We start from the raw sequence: 14,942 nt of genomic DNA, 5'->3' as shown, positions 1-14,942 counted from the left end.
ATGGACCAATCAGCGACAACTTCCAACACAGAGCGAGTTTTGAAAGGGTTTTTAAATCTCTAGCATTCGAGTGAAGAGTCGCTTCGGGACAATTGTTGTTTGCGCTTTGAAAACTCGTTTGGGCTTGAACATTCAACGGAACGCGGTTGTCAAAAGAAACCGCATTTATTTGTTGACTGCTGTTGCTGGGTTAAATAATATTCCAACAGATCGAATCAGAGTTTCTGATATATATAACAATGAGTGGTTTGGTTAACACATTTGTATCGTTTTGGCAAGCTCAGAAAACACATAGTCAAGTCAGGCTTATGGTGGTTTAGGCAGTTACTAAAGAAATTATAAAGTGGGTTATTTAATGTACATTGGTATAAAAAAAAATCAATTTCTTCTTATTCTGTGCCTTTATGCCTTTGCTTATAAGTTAAATTTATGCAATTACATTTTAGTTGGGCTTTTTGCAACAAACAACTTTTTTAACCGTAAAGCTGTAAAACAAGCACAGCATGTCACGTAAAGATGTCCCATCCAAAGAAATTCCTGATGTTCTTCATGACAGTGACACAGGAAAAAGATATCAAAAAGGCAGATTCTTGGGAAAGGGGGGATTTGCTAAGTGCTATGAAATAACTGATCTGGATACAAAGCAAATATTTGCTGGAAAGATAGTTCCAAAGGTACTTACTGAATTTAAGTTGATTTGTGTTGTTGTCAGTATTAAAAATTACATTACTTGCAAAGGTTCTGATAGATTTTACAAGCTGAATTCTTTTACAGTCTCTACTTGTCAAGCCACACCAAAAAGATAAAATGTCTCAGGAAATTAGTCTTCATCGCAGCATTTCAAATGAAAATGTTGTTGGCTTTCATGGATTTTTTGAGGACAAAGATTTTGTTTATGTTGTTTTGGAGTTGTGTAGAAGAAGGGTAAGCAAACATAAACAAATACAAACCCAGAAAGAACAATTATACTAATATATAATTTGTTGTTTAGTCATTGATGGAATTGCACAAACGAAGAAAAGCTGTGACTGAGCCAGAAACTAGATACTACATGCGCCAAATTATCACTGGTGTTCAGTATTTACATAACAACAAAATTATTCACAGAGATTTGAAGGTAACCCTATTATAACACAAAAATAGTTTTATGTATTCGCAAGCAGTAAGTTTGTTTTCTGATAAAGTTCATCAGAATGGAATCCTAGTCCAAATCAAAACTAGTGGTGAAACAAAAGTTTTTCTTGTAATTTCATACTGCTAAAAATTATTAATGTGTTTTTTGAATATTTTTAGCTTGGAAACTTGTTCTTGACTGATGAAATGGAAGTCAAAATTGGAGATTTGGGTTTGGCTACACGGGTGGGTTATGATGGTGAACGCAAAAAAACTCTTTGTGGGACACCAAACTATATTGCTCCAGAGGTGCTTGGTAAAAAAGGACACAGCTATGAAGTTGACATTTGGTCCTTGGGTTGTATAATGTAAGTTTTCATTTGTAAAATACTAGTTACAGAAAATGTTGCAAATCTTTGTTCAAGTCCGGACAATTGTTGGAAAGTGTAAAACCATGTTTTGTGTTGTAACTGATCTGATTTTGGGAGATCAGTTTATTCTATTCTACAATAAAAAGCATCTGTTCCCATAGATGACTGTCTCAGTACTGTTATGTTATTTGAGGAAGTGTAACTTAGCACCTTTGTTTCTTTTTACACAGCATCTAGATAATCACATATTCTTAATAATTGCTTTATTTTGAAACGATTTTTTTTATATTTGAATTTTGCAACCCAAGTTCACATGAAGCTCATTGGCTTAAAGTTATTGATTTATAAGGTCATTCGATTTTTTGTTATGGCTGTCATTATTATTTTTTAAAGGTACACATTATTGTGTGGAAAGCCTCCATTTGAAACCACTTCACTAAAGGAAACATATTCAAGGATTAAAAAAAATGAATATCGAATTCCTAGCCATGTACCCATTGCTGCAAGAAATCTAATAACAAAGTAAGAACAATGCTAAAAGTTTGTAAATGAACGACATCAACAATGCTTATGAAAGAAAAGGTTTTGCTTTTAAGCAAGGCATATTGTGTTCAAAAATCTGGATAATATTGTTTGAAAATGATGAAATACTAAATTAATTAGACAGTTGCACTTCTGGAGTTTTAGGTTTGAATGATAGAATTTTGTGATAATGTTTTTGTTCTTGTAATATACATTGTTCATAACACAGTAGTCGTAAAATTGTCTGCTTAAAATTAAAAATACTTAAAAAACATGCAGAATGCTAAAAAGTGACCCCACATCTCGACCTGCTGCCCATTCACTGCTTCAAGACGAGTTCTTCACCTGTGGCTATTTGCCTCCAAGATTGCCAACAACTTGTTTAACAATGGCTCCAAGATTCGCTCCTGAATTACTTCATGTTGCACAAAGAAAACCATTGCATGAAATCAATAATGGTACAAAATTAGGTTTAGCTGAGTTACAAAATTAGGCTTAGCTGATCCATAACTATATTATTATTATTATTTTGGTAAAGGAACACCAAGTGGAAGCTCAAATGTTCCGCTAAAATGTGAGCCAATGGCACAAAATGAAATTCGTAGCAATGAGTCAGCAGACTTTCACATGGGTGAACTCCTTCAGCAACTCATTGCCCTTCTAGATACAAATCCATCACAGAGACGTTTGATTGAGATGGGTATGTAATTATGCAGTCTAAGTTTTTATCTCCTGTACATACATTTACATTGTATGGTACTTGTACAACAGATGAAGCTGAAGACCCAGCTGCTCACCCCGTCTTATGGATCAGCAAATGGGTTGACTACACTGACAAATATGGACTAGGTGTGTTATGCAGTATTTAATTACGAACCATTTTTAATTAGCCACAAAAATGTGTGATGACCTTATTGAGCAAACCAAAATGAATACAAAACAAACTGTGTTGTGTTTAGGATACCAGTTGTGTGACAACAGCAATGGAGTTCTTTTTAATGATTGCACTCGCTTGTTGCTATACAACAACAATGAACAGATTGAATACATTGACAAAGACATGGTAGAGACTTACCACACTCTAAGAGCATATCCAGAATCATTGATGAAGAAAGTGACACTTCTGAAGTATTTTAGAAACTATATGTCAGAACACCTACTAAAGGTAATGTTAAAATTTATTCAGACAATGTGCTTTTTTATATGTTTTTTTTCTGCTTGTAGGCTGGTGCTGGAATGGCACCAAAGGAAGGAGATCAATTTTCAAGATTGCCTTTTCTTAGGACCTGGTTTAGAACAAGAAGTGCAATAATTCTACACCTCAGCAATGGAACACTTCAGATCAACTTTTTCAATGTAAATAGACATAAACAAATCACATGTGGATAGGTCAAAAATTAAAGTTTGTTATGCCCAAACATCTGATTTCATATTTAAAAAAGATAAAATGATGCTATTTTTTTAAAAAAAATTGCAGGGTGCATGTAAGCTGCAGTGTGACAACAGCATGCACATCAAACATTGATTTTCTTGTACAGAAGTCTTTGCCCAGACGCATAAAAAAGGGTGAACGATAATTATGGCCCTACCCTTTTTTCATAACCTGGTCATGACAAACACAAAAAGTTCTCAAAATTTTATTCCATTATGCTTTGATTTCAGGATCACACAAAAGTTGTTCTTTGTCCATTGATGGGTGCTGTCACATACATTGACGCAAACAAACGATTTCGCACTTTTCGTATGAGCCAACTGGAGAAACATGGATGCTGTCGAGAATTGGCTCATCGATTGCGATATTCCCGCACAATGCTTGAAAAATTGATTTCAAGCAGATCTACGACCACACGCCATAAGGAAACTGCTTGATACTGTCAGTTTTGGATGAACCTGTTTTGACTTATATGCACAAATACTTTGTTGATTTGAATAAACGCTGCTGTCATGTTTACAATCACAAATCAACAGCAAAATTAACCAACTTTTTTGTGGTGGTCCATAATGGTAAGTGATTATTTTCTTATGGCAGCAGTTTATTGGCAAGTAACAAGTACCACTGCCATGATGCTTATGTTCAGGTGCATACAATCTGTACTTCTAATTGTGTCTTTGTTGTGTGCTTTTTTCTTATCTTTTTCAACGCTGCATTTGATAATTCTTGTGTCAAAATACGCGTTAGCTGACTTCATTTTCAAAACTTGGAAGATATTAAAACCTGCATTTTGAAAAACTTTGTTACCGAAGAGGATTGATGCAGCTGCTTAGAGACCAGTGATAGTAAATGTAATTTTTTATCAGTTCGAATTCCAAATCCCCGATTAAATTTTCTTTTTATTAAACGATTTATTATTTACAAAGAAAAAGGTTCAGTTCACGCAATTCTAACGCATCTAAAGGAGAGTTTGTTACATCATAGACACGATAAAATTACGATTATGCGCAAACAATCGCCTTTTTGTTATTTTAGTTAAAAACGATGAGCAATACTCGCTGGAGAATCCTACACTTTCCACTTTAACTCACACTAGATTTGCCGAATAAAATGATGCATATACTTTGTAGTTTTGGAAGCGCTAATAGACCTGTGAAAGTGAAACAAGTTCAAACTTTCAACAAACAATTTTAGGAATGTATTTGTGTTTAAGCCACTGATTTCCAATAGTATTGTTTTCACTTGTACTTTTGGACTGCTGCCAGGGCAACAAGTGAACGATGTGGTCAAGAAAAGGGAGAGTATTTGAGGGATGGTGGCATAATTGTGGGTGACTGATAGACAAACGTCATAAAATTATTAGTATTGCATCACTGTTATTTTTAAAATGTTGCTGTGTTTTCTAAAATTGGGCACGTGCCCGATGCACTTAGTCAACGCTTCCTGTCGATATGGGAGACTAACGGTTTACCACGAAGTTGCCAATCGTTATAATATTCATTTTGTTTTTAAACATGAACATGTTGCGTAAAAATTAGGCAACGTAGACAGTGTGCTATGCTTTATAAACGGTAGTTTTGCACAGAACAGTTGATCTTATCAAACTTCCAACTCGACTGAGCTAAAATTACTAACATCGGTCTTTTTGTAATGAAAATTAGTTCTTGTAATAAATACATATTCTTGTACAAATGTTGGTGGGAAATTGACAAAAAAAGAATGCAAGGACTTAAAAATGAGGATATTTTCTAAAAACGACGTCAATAAAAAAGACAAATCTTGGAAGTAGGGACGGTATGGCAACCCTGTACCTATAGCTCTCCTTGCAAGAATCAACCACCACCAACGAGATATGCTTTGAACTCTGGTTCCGCTTGCATTATATAGAAGTTGGAGACACTATATATTTTTAAAATTAAAGGTATCAAGTAAGTACCTGTGGTGTGACGTCATAATGATTCCTCAACGAAACAATAAAGCAGACATGTCCGCATTTTTTCAATCTTGTGTGAACCAATTTGAAGTAAGACGATGTTAGCTGTGTAAATGGCAAAAATATAACATCCTGAAGGTATGTAACTTAAGAAGACATCTACTTTTCATCTGTTTGATTAAAATGATTCCAAAAGCCAAAGCCGGCGATACGCGAATGCATATTCGCCAGAAACACAAAGAAACGAAAACTAAAGAAAAAAATCTGAGTCCATCATGTGCTCGCTATGCAACTGCCCGGTATTTGGAAGAACCAAGGTGACATAAACTATCTGCTTGTTTTAAACAGTAATGTTGTATGTTGACGATACGTTTATGCACTTTTATGGCATTTTCGTTTTACCTGTTTATCATTTTTGGTTTAAATTATGGGCGATGCTAAATTGAGCAACATGTTTTTTATAACGACAGCTTTTATAACTTTAGTAAACTAATATGAACATTGCAATTCTAAAGGTTTGATATCGATGGTCGATCGACGTATGGTGATTACGGGTTTACATCGAAACCACCTGGAAATCGACACTTTATACCGAGACGGGCTAAACTTAAAGCTGCAGGGGGTAAGAAGTTTGTGTGCAGAAGATTGCTCGCTTTTACGAATTTGCTCAATATTTTTTATCATTTAACATCTTGATTTGGGCACGTTAATTACACCTTATCGTGTTGCATCGATCTATTTTTAGAGTAATATTAATGTTTGGTTCATCTCTTAATCAACAAAACTGTCGTTATCATTGGGTCGTAACTAGAGATGTATATGCCGAAAAGGTTTGCCGAATTTATTCGGCCGAATCTTCAATTTTTGAAAAGATTCGGTTTCGATCGAATAAATTGTTGCGATTTGCCGAAACCAAATCTTTTACGAACACAAATTTTATGCGTAAAAACCTGTCTCTATAAGGTACGACACAATCTTTTAAACTATGCCATAACTAAAATCGCGTCAAACATAATTTTTAATGCGTTATTGTTTATTGCACTTCAAACAACAAATCAGTAATTAATTGGCAGGCTGGCAATCATGCCTGAGGCAATGTTAGACCTCACAGAATTAAAATGATGACAAAACAAAACTATTCTGGACTGTTTGACTGGTAGAAAAACTTAATGTCAAGCGCGCAGCGAACGACTTCGCGTGACGTCATAAATGATTCGGTTGATTCGGCCGAATTTATTCGGCAAAACTACCGTGGTTTTACAATTACCTTTTTTTTAATTATATGTTTAAGAGTGGTGCGCAAGACCATTCGGCCAAGTTCCTGCCCAATTTCACAAGTTAAAAAGTCCCCCAATATTTGCAATGGATTTGCGCCCCTGGTGTTAAGTGCTGCTACATGCCATTACCAAATGCCACCCAACAGGTTTCAAAAACATCTATGTCTCCAGGTAGGTCAATTTCCCTCTACGAAAAATGGAGACTTATGCAATACCAAAGTAATTGTATTATGAAACGATTTCTCGAAAGACATCACATTAATGTATCTGTTCTTCCACCCTGCGTAAATTACGATTTGTGGAAATATCCAAAATGGAAAGCAGTGTATGATAGAGTAAGTAGCACTGATAATGTGAATTTACGAAAAAAATACACTTTTTAAAGGTCACGAAATGTGAAAGATCATTGTTTTCATCCTCGGACTAAAGATTTGTTTACAACTTTATTTAGCCTTTGGATGAAGATCCTTGCCCGGACTGTGATGTAAGATTCACTGCAGATAGTAACGGTAAATACAAGCCGAAAATTGCACCAGCCAGCATTCTAATTCCCGCAAGATGGCGCAAACGTGTCTACTTAGTACGTCAAATTGCTTAGCGCATCACCAAAATTTTATCACTCTCTTTGTTTTGTAGGATACTATCATTTTAATTGGCTTACCACAGCACATCACCGTTGCGTATTTGAAGGAGGCTAACTCTCAAGTGTATGTCGAATACGTCGACCCAGGTAGTCATAATTGACGTTCTTGCGATTGCAGGCTTGTGGTAGCCCAACGCAAAAATTTTACATCAAGACTCGAGTGGGTACAATCAAGTCTACATTCCTTGAGATTATTCATTGCGAAAATAATTATTTGGCGAACGCGATGTTACCAGCAGTCTGTGCAAAAGATGTCATATAGAAATTGACAGCAAGATATTTTTAAATAAACAGTAAAATTAAAACTTATCAGGTCCTTTACTCAAGTAGGTCAGTCATGACCTTTCGTAACCGATTGGAAATTCATGAACTTTTGTCACAGGACAGAAGTTGATCCTTGCATTACGTAGCCTTTCTATTATAGTGTGATCTATATAGTGCGATAGTCGTTGTTTTTGCCGTTATAGCTGGGCCGTCGGGAGACAAACGTGGGTCGGACGAGGTACAAATGTGGATGCACTCCTACTTGGCACCAAAAATCGGAAAACCCATTAGGTTTTATCAGGCGGCGAAAGGTATTAATTTCCAGGTATGCCACGTTCAGAAAATGGAAAGCTCAATAACAAAAGCTAACATCAGAAAAAGAAGTAGTTAATGCTATTTTCGTTTGCAATCCATTTGTGTTCAAACTCCCTAACTTCTTAGTAAATTTTAGTGTGACAAGAATGACGTAATGTGCCAAACCTGGATTTGGTATTGGATCTACTTCAGATGCATTCGGAAAATTACCGCTGACGTCATGGCTCGACATATTTATAGGTACGGTACAAGCGAATTTTTCGTTGGATTTTTGAAAAACGTTGAATTTTTTCTTGTAAATTTAAAGTCGTAAGGTTAATTTGGTGTCTTCGTAACTTTGCCTATTTTTGGACTGAATTTCTACATCTTGCTTCAAACGGTAAAATTGATTTAGTGCTACACTTACAGAATAAACGACATTGGTTGGATGATAACAGAGCACTTTTAAAACTTATAGGATACAAGATGTAGAAATTCAGTCCAAATTTGGACAAAGTTACGAGGACACCAAATGACTTTGATTAAATTTCTACGTTTTACGGACATGAAAATTATGTCTATTTATTAACGTTGTAATGAAATCGACCGTGTTACGGTTAATAAACATTTGTTTGAAAATTCACCAAATTTGGACGTTAGAAATCAGAAAAGCATTGTAGAAAGTTCTTGGGGCCTGCGAGTGTAATGCAAAAAAGTCATTAAGTCAATGAAAATTTGTTAACATTTTCGACCAAAAGTATTAGTGTAAACGACGTTGGGTCTTAGCCGGGTTACCATATCTGCGTTTAAGAATTTGAAAAATTTAAGTTACCGTTTTTGGTAAACACGGCATTACTATTACAGAGTAAAACGTGCGGTTTGAACATAATTGTTAGCTTTAAAGACGCTGAAAAGCACCTACAAACAGCCTACATGAATTATGTATAATTTAGGTGACAAGTTATTTTGCATGAATGTAGGTTGCATCGTGCATAAAAAACTGCCGCTAGATGCTAAAACTCCGGTTATTCACAGTATTTTTTTTCATGTTTTTTATAACCCTATTTTAACCACATATTGCCTTCAATTCGACGTTTAGGCTACTATCATTCCAGTGACTTGTTTTATAAGGACGACTTGACACACAATGTTATGAATAATTAAAAGTGCCTATTTTGCTTGGCATTTAAGAAAAGACAGCGGTATCTATTTTTTTGTAGATTAGGATGCGAAAGGAAAAGTCTGGAAAGGGTTCATAGATTTAACTGCTGGCTCGCGGATTTGTTTAAACTCGGTTTTTACACACACGAATCCCCGTCCCAAACCCAAGTTGCCGAGCAAAATACCCCTCAACGCCCGCATCCGACAGCCAGACCAGACAAGAAACAGAGCCGTGTGCAAGTAGGTGACATGAAAAATGCCTTACACCCTATTAGTTAAGTAGCCTACAGCACTTCGGTAAACTTTTAGTTTCGACATTATTTAAAAACTGCCAAAACCTCACAGAATTAGAATTTGACAAAATTGTGTTGATAATATCTATATTTCTAGGTTGCAATAAAGAAAATTCTAAAGAAAACGTCTGACACGTGTTTTTCTAAAACTTACGCCATCGATTCCTCAGATGAAGATGACGATGATGGTAACGAAGATGACAGCAGTGACTTAAGCCAAACTGATGTAACCTCGGCATGTGACGTTATCGATGAAATGTCTGTCACATCTGTTTCGTCAGATGATGATTGATTTCAAAAGCACTTGTAGATATTTTGCTCGTTTGGTTCGTGGATATAAACGTACTTAACTCGTTGTGAAAGCTTTGTTTGTTTGTTCCTACGCTTTACTTGTTTGTATTTTTATGTTTAATTTCTGTTCAAAGAAGATTTCTTTTAAACTCACACCAACGTCTTTGTTTAACGTTTTTATGTTTTGTTGAAATCATATTTGTGTACTTTTACAATTTTTTATTTAAGCACATGAATTTTATAAAAGAAATGACGTCAGACACTTAATACAGTAATGCACAAAAGATCAACAGTCTTTCTTTTGAAAATAAAACACTTATGAAAAAATGAGCACAGAAGTTAAAAAAGTAATACAAAAAATGTGTACAGAAATGATCTTTAGTTTTACAACACAAACTACCAACAAATTGAGCAGCATTTAGAAAGTGCCAAGCATAAACAAAAAACATTAAAATAAGCCCATCCAACCACACTAAAAAGATTTACATGATTTTACTGAAGCAACCATCAGTGAGACATATGGTATTCCAAACCATGTGTGTCTGTCATGGGGCCAAAATCTAAGTCGTGGAAATTGCTCTGGAACTTCATAGGATGCATAAAAGTATGCATAACACACGCAGGCCATATAAGATGCAAGGCAAACCAGAATATGCCTACAAACAAACACACAACAAAATGATCATTCAAGTTACATAATGAAGTAAAATATGTAGTAGATTATGAAGTAAAATATGTAGCTGATTCGGTACACGCCTTTAATAGGTCTGGCGTACTATGAATATGTAGTAGGGTTCAAAATAACTGCATTAAAAAAACAAATTAGTACCTACCATGCACTATGTAGGTAAGGAAAATGTAATAAATGACAAAGGAACCGATCTGCAACCCAACAGCAAACAGCAACAAACCACCAAATTGAAGACATTATACCAACATGAATGACATGGGGACATGTACATCTGATAAAAAAAGAATCAAATTATATACAAAGGAAATCAAAACTAGAAAGATGGCTTTCTGATACTTCCATTTCATATATTCTATATCCTATATTACCAATTTACTATACTCATCATTAAATCTACACATATGATTGTTTTTGTAAACAAAAACGAATGGGTCCCCACACGTGTGTTTGTGCGGATTTACGGTAAACAAATGTTGCGGTGATTTTTAAATTCTTGAGGACAAATTTTTAGAAGGCATTAACCCAGTGGTTCTTAACCGGGGTTCGATCAAACCCCAGGGGTTCGGCAACGCCGAATCAAGGGTTAGACGAAGGTCTTTTTTAGTACAATGCATATACTCGTTTTTGTCAAACTTTAGGGCCTATAGTCGCTAAAAACGGCAATTTGTATTTGCCAAATTACAAAACACCGGAAGGTTAAACTTAGGCAGGGGTGTTTTAAATTGCTCTAAACAGTTTTTGTGGTACTAAAAAGAGTATTACCAGCCTAATAACCATATGTGTCAGACTTTTTGTACGCCTATTGTGTGCCAACAATGCGAACAAAACAGGTACCACAAGCATCACAATATAGATTATGACATCATAAACACTGAAGACTGATCTCCTCGCTGTGCACCGAGCTAGAAATTAATCTGGGCTTTTTGGGCGCTATTAGATGGTAAATACATGATATAAACCAAGTATTTTAAAACAAAAAAAGCAGGTAAATGACGGCCATTGGTGAAATAAGAATCTGCGATTCGGCCGTCCTAGTAAAATGGTTGTGCAGGTTTTATTTTTGATGTAACAAAGAGCAATGTTCGCGTTGTTCGTAAGCAGAAACACAACGAAATTTTGTTGGCAGAAAAAACTTATTACTTCATCTTTTTCATGTTTGTGTACAGATGCCAAAAATACAATACTTCATTTTGGTAAAAACTACAAAATTGCCGGAATTAAAGCAATCATTGCTTATAGTATTGTGTCAGAATTTAACAAAAAGACAAACAGTAACTGTTGCCACAACGTTCTAATTATGGCCCACCAAACAAAACGGGTTAAAAACCTAGGATGTAACTTTGGGGTTCGACCAAAGGCTGAAAAATGTCGTAGGGGTTCGGCCGTTATAAAAAGGTTAAGAACCACTGCATTAACTCAACAATAAAAAAAATTTGTTCGTATTCTTTTGTACTATTATTGTCATATAATTACAAAAACATTTAAAAAGAACGAAACAAATACTTTCAATTTAAACATTTGCTTTGACCCAGATATTGTCGTTCAAGGTCAAGTTTTAAGCACATTTTTTTCTAGAAATCCATAACAGTTGTGTTACAGACAATATAAATTCAAAGCAATTTGCTACAAGCGTATACATAACAAATTGTTTTTCATTTAACTTTGTTTCGCAAAACGAGTACGAGTATCATTGACCTGTAGTAACCTCTCAGGGTGCACACGCCAAACGACTGTCAATACCGTTTTGCCTAATTTATACATGCCGTAAGTATTGATTCCTAAATTGATTGTCAAAAAAATATCGCTAAGTTATGACGAAAAAAAGTTCTGAACCTACTAGTTGACCTTTAGTAATTCGTGGTTATGCGGCGGCCAAGCTGACAATGAGCATTTAAAAAACATTTATCTTTCAAAAATGTAAAGTTTATTTTTTCATCTTTATGTTGATAAACAAAGTTTTGCTTGAAATATACGAAACTGAAGCACTTTTATCAAGTTTAAATCATGTCATAGGTGTGAAACCTTCGCCAAATCTGAAAATGTGCGTGATAACTTAAACGACATAGCATTCTAAACCAGTGAGTTACTCTCTTGGGACTTCCGTCTACAGTGTCTTTCTTGACCAATCGAGCGTTAGACAGATTTACGTTTCGGGGGCCTGTGGGTCAACCGCTGGGTAATTCGGGGTCAAACTTCTAGATGATCAAGTTTAGATTAATAACTAACATATTTCCAAATTTGAATAAATTTGAAGCACTCTTTCCTTACCACACGAGCATTACAAACCAGCGTTAAAAATTTAACGTTTCGGGGGCCTGTATGTGAACCGCTGGGTAATTCTGGGTCAAACTGCTGGAGAATCAAGTTGGGATTAATAACTAACATATGTCCAAACTTGAATAAATTTTAAGCACTCTTTCTTTACCAAACGAGCGTTACAAACCAGCGTTCAAAATTTTACATTTCGGGGGCCTGTGGGTGAACCGCTGGGTAATTCGGGGTCAAACTTCTGGAGGATCAAGTTGGAATAAATAATTAACATATGTCCAAATTTGAATAAGTTTGAAGCACTCTTCCTTCACCAAACGAGCGTTACAAACCAGCGTTAGACAGAAAAAAAAAATAATGGACAAAAACAATATGTGTCCCCTTCAGGGAAGTAGACCCATAATAAGGTTTAACAGAAAGTGGATAAATATCAAACTATTTGAACAAATAAAAAGATACAAATCTACATACTTTCTCAGTTCAACAACAAGAAGACCAATTGCAGGTATCCCAAAAAGAAAAAGTAAGCCATGGTTCATTTCTGGCTTTACTAAAGCCATCAGTGTAGCAAAAAATGCTGCTAATGCTACTGATGCATGAAACCTTCTCCTGCAACATAACATGTCATGTTGTCACAAACGTTTGTTAAAATTGAAAAAGTATATCGAAAAACATAAAAGAAACCTGTCATATTTGTAAAACTCTGGAAGGTATTTGCTAGGTAGCCAGGTTGCCAAAGCCGCCAAACAAACCCATAAAATTGCTATTTCATCGATCAACTGCCCAACAAGACTTAAGGTTGAGTGAAAGTACATAGAACCTGCACCTAAAACAATGCAAAATAAATTAAATTTATGTGATACTATTTGAAGGTAAAATAGTGTTCTTACCAACTATGATCAACAGTGTCCACACTACATAGACAGATTTTCCTATTTGTCTTGCATATTGTTGAAACAGGTACATAAGAATAGGCGGTATGATGAAAAAAATGGAATTGCTTACCTAAAAACACAGTTACCTCCTTAAAGCAAATAAAAAACATAACAATGATTTTGGACAATAATTTTAGCAGTAAAAAGGACAATTATGTAGAAGACTTACTGTGTTCCAAAATTCAGCAACAATTGGCAAAATTACATAATTGTTTTCACACCAATCAACTTGCGATGAAAGGGGCATAAAATCTGACCACAATGATTCAGACATTTTAAAACACACAAATATACACAAAAACCTAGAACAAACAGATACCTTTTGTTATCAGTTATCATGTTTAATTGGTTTGAAACATTATGTCATTTTGTTAGTAAGTTTACTAGATCAAAAAACGAAAATTAGGAACATTTTAAAACATAATTTCTACATATGAGACTCATATGTATTATGAGTCAGTCGACGAACATCGGCACAGCCTGGGCACCTTGCAGTATGATGGGCACCTTACAACTGTAATTTCATAATTATACGAGTTCTATCAAATACTGTAATAAAACAGTATTAACTCTTAAACCCGGAAAGTGGTTACTATTATCTGCCCTTAAATACAGACGATGAACGCCATGTAAAAAGAGAGAATTGAAGCGTTGTTTGAAACTAGGCCAAAAAGACACAAAAATCTCGTCACATGTGCCACAACTTCACAGCGTGCTAGCCTTTGTTATGCTCGACAGCTGGCACTAATTACGTCACTTGACACACCTCCAAGCTCGATTGATAATAACCTACTCCCAATAAAAGCCACTGTGACGTCATAAAAAAAAATTAAATTTTGAAAAAAGGCAGAAATATTTTAGTGTTTGTCGAGGTTATCAACCAGGGGTAATTTGGTCTTGATTAGTGATTACTGTGTTGAGGAAAGCGGTGAAGGGGCAAACGAGAGAAAAACAAGCTTCGAGACTCAGCTATTGTGTGTGATTTAAAACAGTGGTACGCAAAACTACTGAGGACCGGAAAAACCATTATGTTTCCCTGATCATTAGAATTAACACGTAAAAGTTTCAAACAACCAGACGAATTTATAACCAAATGCGATTTAGCCGACACCGAATCTTTTACGAACACGATTTTAAAGCGTGAAACGTGTCTGTTCCACAATTTTTTCCGACGTTATGATGTCCTACACAGGTCGCCTTCATCAGGGCAAATAACACTGGAAGGCGACCTGTATACACTTAACCCTGGCATGGGCCCTGGTCGAGATAGCCTGTTTGCCTGTTGAGTTGAGTTGAGTTGAGTTTATTTCGCTTGGTGAAAGACAACATAGCAACACAATTGGGGGGGAAACGATGGTGGGACCAGTCGCGGGGGCCCTAGAATCTAACCACCCGTGTTAGGGAAAGAGGGTGGGGTTCGACAGGAAAAGAAACCCTGCCGGATAGTTTCAAGC

At 35.6% G+C, this 14,942-nt stretch overlaps 3 protein-coding genes across 3 annotated transcripts; 2 read left to right on the top strand and 1 right to left on the bottom strand.

The window, feature by feature from the left end:
• The first annotated feature begins 420 nt into the window (after positions 1-420).
• LOC145232481 (serine/threonine-protein kinase PLK1-like) lies at positions 421-4,236 on the top strand. Its single transcript, XM_080097111.1, has 11 exons — positions 421-674; positions 775-924; positions 992-1,117; positions 1,294-1,481; positions 1,878-2,006; positions 2,286-2,464; positions 2,545-2,706; positions 2,778-2,855; positions 2,966-3,171; positions 3,231-3,362; positions 3,669-4,236. The coding sequence occupies exons 1-11, from the start codon at positions 504-506 to the stop codon at positions 3,873-3,875; spliced, it is 1,728 nt and encodes a 575-aa protein (XP_079953237.1). The 5' UTR covers positions 421-503; the 3' UTR covers positions 3,876-4,236.
• Positions 4,237-5,554: 1,318 nt separating this feature from the next.
• Positions 5,555-9,818, top strand: LOC145234271 (uncharacterized). The gene is made up of 9 exons (XM_080099017.1): positions 5,555-5,688; positions 5,887-5,993; positions 6,820-6,983; positions 7,100-7,228; positions 7,285-7,378; positions 7,759-7,880; positions 8,007-8,110; positions 9,070-9,250; positions 9,401-9,818. Exons 1-9 carry the CDS (start codon positions 5,555-5,557, stop codon positions 9,593-9,595), a joined length of 1,230 nt encoding a protein of 409 aa, XP_079955143.1. The 3' UTR covers positions 9,596-9,818.
• A 43-nt stretch (positions 9,819-9,861) lies between these two features.
• On the bottom strand, positions 9,862-13,808 carry LOC145232483 (alkaline ceramidase 2-like). Its single transcript, XM_080097112.1, has 6 exons — positions 13,658-13,808; positions 13,444-13,558; positions 13,238-13,379; positions 13,025-13,162; positions 10,428-10,556; positions 9,862-10,250 (listed from the first exon to the last, which is right to left on the bottom strand). The coding sequence occupies exons 1-6, from the start codon at positions 13,760-13,762 to the stop codon at positions 10,067-10,069; spliced, it is 813 nt and encodes a 270-aa protein (XP_079953238.1). The 5' UTR covers positions 13,763-13,808; the 3' UTR covers positions 9,862-10,066.
• Positions 13,809-14,942: the final 1,134 nt, after the last annotated feature.

Source organism: Phallusia mammillata, chromosome 6 (assembly GCF_965637545.1).
Source record: "Phallusia mammillata chromosome 6, kaPhaMamm4.hap1.1, whole genome shotgun sequence".
Taxonomy (NCBI): domain Eukaryota; kingdom Metazoa; phylum Chordata; class Ascidiacea; order Phlebobranchia; family Ascidiidae; genus Phallusia; species Phallusia mammillata.
The sequence above is the reverse complement of the archived record's forward strand: the minus strand, read 5'-3'. Positions and strand labels throughout refer to the sequence as shown.

Excerpts from the sequence above, each read along its gene's own strand:
- LOC145232481 (XM_080097111.1), top strand. The coding sequence starts at position 504 with ATGTCACGTAAAGATGTCCCATCCAAAGAAATTCCTGATGTTCTTCAT. Across the intron at positions 675-774 it reads CTGGAAAGATAGTTCCAAAG|TCTCTACTTGTCAAGCCACA; the intron begins GTACTTACTGAA and ends ATTCTTTTACAG. Across the intron at positions 3,172-3,230 it reads TGTCAGAACACCTACTAAAG|GCTGGTGCTGGAATGGCACC; the intron begins GTAATGTTAAAA and ends TTCTGCTTGTAG.
- LOC145232483 (XM_080097112.1), bottom strand. The coding sequence starts at position 13,762 with ATGTCTGAATCATTGTGGTCAGATTTTATGCCCCTTTCATCGCAAGTT. Across the intron at positions 10,557-13,024 it reads CTTGTTGTTGAACTGAGAAA|ATGTACATGTCCCCATGTCA; the intron begins GTATGTAGATTT and ends TTTTTTTATCAG. Across the intron at positions 10,251-10,427 it reads CCTTACCTACATAGTGCATG|GCATATTCTGGTTTGCCTTG; the intron begins GTAGGTACTAAT and ends GTTTGTTTGTAG.
- LOC145234271 (XM_080099017.1), top strand. The coding sequence starts at position 5,555 with ATGATTCCAAAAGCCAAAGCCGGCGATACGCGAATGCATATTCGCCAG. Across the intron at positions 6,984-7,099 it reads GGAAAGCAGTGTATGATAGA|CCTTTGGATGAAGATCCTTG; the intron begins GTAAGTAGCACT and ends AACTTTATTTAG. Across the intron at positions 7,379-7,758 it reads TGTCGAATACGTCGACCCAG|CTGGGCCGTCGGGAGACAAA; the intron begins GTAGTCATAATT and ends TTGCCGTTATAG.